The sequence below is a fragment of the Acanthaster planci genome, linkage group LG08 (assembly GCF_054643075.1).
Source record: "Acanthaster planci isolate LZ-2023a linkage group LG08, COTS_SCS, whole genome shotgun sequence".
Taxonomy (NCBI): domain Eukaryota; kingdom Metazoa; phylum Echinodermata; class Asteroidea; order Valvatida; family Acanthasteridae; genus Acanthaster; species Acanthaster planci.
Genome location: NC_141784.1, coordinates 7,849,243 through 7,854,445, shown reverse-complemented (window position 1 = coordinate 7,854,445; position 5,203 = coordinate 7,849,243). Strand labels below are relative to the sequence as shown.

At 53.3% G+C, this 5,203-nt stretch overlaps 1 protein-coding gene across 1 annotated transcript; it reads right to left on the bottom strand.

The window, feature by feature from the left end:
- Nucleotides 1–2,408: 2,408 nt before the first annotated feature.
- On the bottom strand, nucleotides 2,409–4,804 carry LOC147798355 (uncharacterized). Its single transcript, XM_087140419.1, has one exon. The coding sequence runs from the start codon at nucleotides 4,558–4,560 to the stop codon at nucleotides 2,917–2,919; it is 1,644 nt and encodes a 547-aa protein (XP_086996545.1). The 5' UTR covers nucleotides 4,561–4,804; the 3' UTR covers nucleotides 2,409–2,916.
- Between the last annotated feature and the right edge of the window lie 399 nt (nucleotides 4,805–5,203).

The window sequence follows — 5,203 nt, the reverse complement described above, 5'->3', positions numbered from 1 at the left end:
CTCGGGAGCGTCACGTAAAATGAGTCCGCCATGGCGGCAAATCACGAGAACAATGGGGGCCGAAGCGAGAGCGAGTGGAACTTTATAGTTTGTGTAATCCAGGTACCCAGCTGTTAAATTTGTCCGGGTATCCCAACCACTTGACGAAGTACTCGTTCTTTCCCCCCCGTTTTCGCCGACGGAGTACCTTCTCCACTTCATACAGCTGGTCGGACTTGATCACTCGTTGTAGTTCGTGCTCATAAAACGTTCCGTCCAACTCCTCGCCGTCGTAATCCTTCACCCGGTAAACTGGGGGAAGGCGCGGGAGTCGATCGCTGATAGTAAAGAGTTCCGTGGTCCATCCGGGAAGATACCCCTTCCTGAAGGGTCGGGCCGCCATGCTGATTCGCACCGTGTCTCCCAGGCTGAATTTGTAAGAGACCGGACGGGGCGCAGAGTCGGCAGTGGAGTAGAGAGTATGCCACACCCTTTCCGCATTTCGTTCATTCACGGAAGCTGGCGCCGACTGGATGCTTCGGTGATAGGCATGATTGTAGGCGGTCACTAGTTTCGGCAGAGCATCCATGTAGGTCCGACTGCGAGATGCTGTAAAGTACTTATACATCTTTGTCTTGAGCGTCCGGTTAAACCGCTCCACCACGCTTGCCTTTGTTTCATTGCGGGTGGTAAAAAAGGCGATGTTATGCTTTTGGAGGAAGGACTGGAACGCGCGGTTGGTGAATTCGGTGCCCTTGTCCGTCTGCAGCGAGAAGGGTTTTCTTCCGCTCTTCAAAATAGTGGAGAATCCCTCGATAAGAGAGGCGGCGGTTTTATTTTTGAGTGGAACTGCCCAGGCGTACTTTGAGAGTACGTCGATGCACGTTAGCAGGTACTTAAAGTCGGTGTTGAAGCGACTTAGGGCTCTCATGTCGACCAGGTCCGCCTGCCACTGATGATCGATTCCCCCGACAAGGACTCTGTTCCGCTCAAAGCGCTTCCGGACTGGTTTGTGCAACGTGTAAGTGGGTTGCTGACTAAGCCAGGTCTGAATTTGCCGCCGGCTCAGGTCTTTCCCGTCCTCTGCGCCAGCACGGTAGACAGCCTCCACACCCCCCATCGCCGCGGGGTGTTTCGGGTCGTAGTACACCCAGTTCAGGTACGTCTCGGGCGGCTCCATCGGTGAACTCCGCGGTTTGGATGACTACCCTTCCGCGACAGCACACACACCAACAGCGTATTTTTCTTGCGAGCTGCTCCAAACTGCAACCCGTCTCAGGCAGACAACGTTCCATGGTGACAACGCGCCAAATGAGTTTGTGAGGGCAACGGGGGGCCTGTTAATACGGCGTCCACTTTGGGCTCAGGCGCACGGGTTTGAGGGATGGGGTCGCTTTCCGCCGTCTGTTAGGGGTAGATTGTAGATGAGAGGCCTCGGCAAACAGGCGGGGAAAATCGTAAGACTCCTCCTCAGCCGGGTCCTCTTTCAGGTGTAACTTCACTTCAGAGCCCTTTCCCGGGTGTGACGATGGGTCTCTCCTCGGGGATGCGAGCGGCATGCGCTCTAGCTTGGGGGGTTGTTCATCATCGTCTGGCCCCTTTGTTTCCAACGTCATGGTCAGCGGCGCTGTCCTCTGTTTGTTCAGGTTGACGTAGCGATGAAGCGTCTGGTGGTACAACTTGACTTTTGCATCGTCAGATAGATCTTGCCTGTCGAGAAGTTCCCTCATGTCTGTGTCTAGGCTATGCACCACTCGCGTGGTGGGTGTTTGTTCCAAACGCCGGGCCGACTGCAGCTTTAGAAGAGTGTCTTGAGGAACGAGTACCATCTTTTTGGCGTGTTCCATGCTCACTTGAACAGTAACCCTCCTAGGGCACTCAGGACCGGGGTGAGTAAAGCTCCAAGGAAACCCCCCCTTTGGCGTAGGAGTTTCTTCTTCTTTTGCGAACCGATTTTTCTATCACCGAGAACCCGCAGATGGCGTTTGTATTTCAGCAACTTCTTTTTCTCTGACGGTTTGAGTGGAATGTTTCCGTTTAGGACGTTCAAAGCGCACTCGCATAAACAATGGAGGAGTTCTCTGTTGGCCCCTTGGATGATGCCCTGTCGTTGCTTGTCGCTGCCCCGGGCCAACACGTGAAGGTAGGGCGCGTTGTGACGCACGCGCCTCGACATCTTCGAATGAGCACAGTCGGTCTCAGCTTCCCGCATTTATACCTTTGGAACGTATACGACGGGATATTCTCCCGGCAGGATGTTAGTCCTCAGTCTCAGTCTTTCGGGCGTATCGGGCTTCAAGTCAATGAAGAGATAGCCATACGGAGCTGAAGTGGCGTCGCGGTAAGCCTCCATCATGTACTTCATCTTTGACGGGTACATCTGCCTCGCCAAGTGGTTGATTTGTGATGCGTCTCTAGGATTTTTGAAAAGAATCAAATAATGGGCGTTCAGACTGATGGTGCGCATTTCTTTTCCCTTGTAAAACAAGTTTTGGAGAATGAGGATGACGGACATATTTCGGTGGTGGCTCCCTTTGGTGAACAGTTCGGTCACCTTAACATTGTTGCCACTTTCAGACATGAGGTCATCTATTACAACCAGGTTTCTCTGCCTCCGGTCAAGGCTCGAAAGTAAGTCTCCGGGATAGCCCTCCACAAATCGTATTTGAGGCACCAGACTAGCCAGATGGTCGTAAGCATCTTGGTACTCTCCGTAGCACCAAACGATGTTCTCGGGTGGTGGGTCGATGAGCTTATCCCCCTCGGCAAGAATGAGACGTTTCACAAACTGGGTTTTGCCGCTCCCTGTCGGGCCCGCAATCACAGCGGTGAAGGGATGCCTCAGTCTCGCGTCCATGGACCAAAATGGTGCCCCGATTGTGGGCGGTTCTGTTTTATAGCGAATGGTGGGCCGTGTTCGGGGGGAGGGGGTCAGGGTTATATCTCCAGGTAGGTGGTGGAGATGCCGTCGTCCGCTACCTTTCTCTTCGGGTAGAGGTACGTATACGCGCGTTTGACTTGTTCGTACGTGTACATCGATCCGTCTTGCCGCATGCGAAATCCGCGGTTGACGCCTTCCCCCACCACTTGGCTTTCCAGCGTGTCGAGGTATTTCCTTTTCGTGATGTTGTTTGTAGCCCTACTGAGCCCCTTGCAGCTGATCTTGTCTTTGGCCCCGAAACAGTAATACGTCTTGCTGCACAAGGCGACGATGCCGTCCCCCTCCCACTCGACTTTGAAGAGCCCGGGCGTTCTCTTGTCGTAAGCGCGATGGGCGGGCGTATCGTCGCGTGGAAACCAGTCCGATTTTATTCGCTGGTACTCCTCTCGCAGGTCGGGTTTCACGACATCGTCGAGGCTTTTACCGGCTATCGCCAAATAGGCCGAGTCCGTGTCCATCTCACAAAGCTGGAAGTCGGCCGTATCTACGAATTTCAAGAGAAAGTCAAAGTAGAACTGCAACATTCGTAATTTAGCGTATTGATAGACAAAAAATCCAATCTGCAAAGGGAGGCCCAGGCGGATCGCCGTCTTGTTCATCTCAACTTCGTACAGGCTGTCCCCTAGCGTGTGTATCGCTCTAAAGTGCGGGTTGTTAACGAGACGCATCGCTTCCTCGTCACTGCCACAGACACGCACATCCAGATGTTTCTCTTGATTAGTCACGGTTTTGCCGTACGCCGAGTTTCCCAGGAGTTTCATCGTGTCTGCGATGATGGCCTTCGCCGGATTAGCATGCCCCTCCCTCCTTGCATCGCTCACAGCCTCCCCGAACGGTCGGAAGCAGGGGGAGGATCTGTACTGGATCGCTTGATAGGCGCGGGTGACTTGGAGCCCATGTTGGAGGTACCATTTTAGCAAGGGCGTAGCCAACAACAACTGCTTGCCAAACATGCTTCCAATGAGGCTTCGTCGGGGAGTCTTCATTAGTCCCTCCCTGTCAGCGTACTGGCGCATGTGTTCCCCGATATCTTCGCGACTGATGTCGACGTTTTTGAAAATGGGAGGCATTTCGGCGAACCGTTCCCGGAGATGGTTGGGTACCTCGATGTCGCATTCAATTAGCCCAAATAGGTCTCCGTCCATCACTCCTTTCAGGATGCGGTTGAGATCCAGGCGCTCCTCCTGCAGGGGTAGCCGTAACGTTTTGAGGAACTCTGACGCCTTCCGATTCGATGACAACAGCTCCAGCCAGGCACATTCCCAGATTTCAACCAACCCGTGTCCTTGGGAACGGATATAGTCGGACATCGCTTCGGTCTCCTCCCGTAGTTCGTCGCGCGACTTCTTCCTGACGGTGTTGTTCTCTCTGGGGTTTAAGCGGCACCGGTGACCGTGCCAGAAGCACCCTTGAAATTGGTGGACGGTATTGGTTTCTTCGCAGAATCCATCCACGGGGATGCGACGGGGACCGATGCGCTTCTCGCCGCGGTTCAACTGGTGGCGGATGAATATTCCCCCGGTGTGCGCCATCCATTCCAGCCACTCTGAAGCTCTGACCGAGTATTTGTGGCTTAGGACTGGCCTGAAGCCTTCTTGTTCCCTCCTTCGGAGAAAAGTCCCGACCGGCATGGGCTGCATCAGAGACCACAAGTAGAGGGCGTTAGCGTCAAAGCCAACGATGTTCTCGCAGGTTTTGGGACCGTCGCGAATGAGAGTCTTGCCACTTTCATGGTACCTGTGGAACACGATGGACGGACCACCCACGATATTCTTTTTCAAGAGATAGTACAAGTCCTTGTTCTCACAGTCTATGAGAGAGAAGCTAATGTCTCGTGGTAACGTCAGGAACAGGTAGTACAGTGACAGGCCGGGCACGAATATAGCACACTTGAACATGTCCATTTGTAAAAGTCAAACATTTTTTGTACAGCTTCAAGGAACGGGGTGACGTCCAAATTGTTGTACCACACCAGGAAGTCGCGCATTGTCTCCATTCCCCGCTCCCTCCAGATGCGATGGCAGTGCGCGTAATCCTCTTCAGAGATGTTGGCCCCCTTTAAGGTACTAAAAAAGGCATCATGCGACGGAAGCTGTGTTTCGTCGAGCTTGTCCACGCTGGCCATGTAGTCGTACGGGAAAAACCCTTTGGTGTGAGAACAGTCGTACGCCTTTAAAAATTTGTCGTACGAATAACCGGGAGCCAGATAGTTCGAAATGTCTAGAAATTTGAATTTCCGCGTTTTGAGGCACATGTAGCACCCGGCCCGCTTAGTCGTCATTT

Coding starts and splice junctions, on each gene's coding strand:
- LOC147798355 (XM_087140419.1), bottom strand. CDS start 4,560: ATGCAGCCCATGCCGGTCGGGACTTTTCTCCGAAGGAGGGAACAAGAA.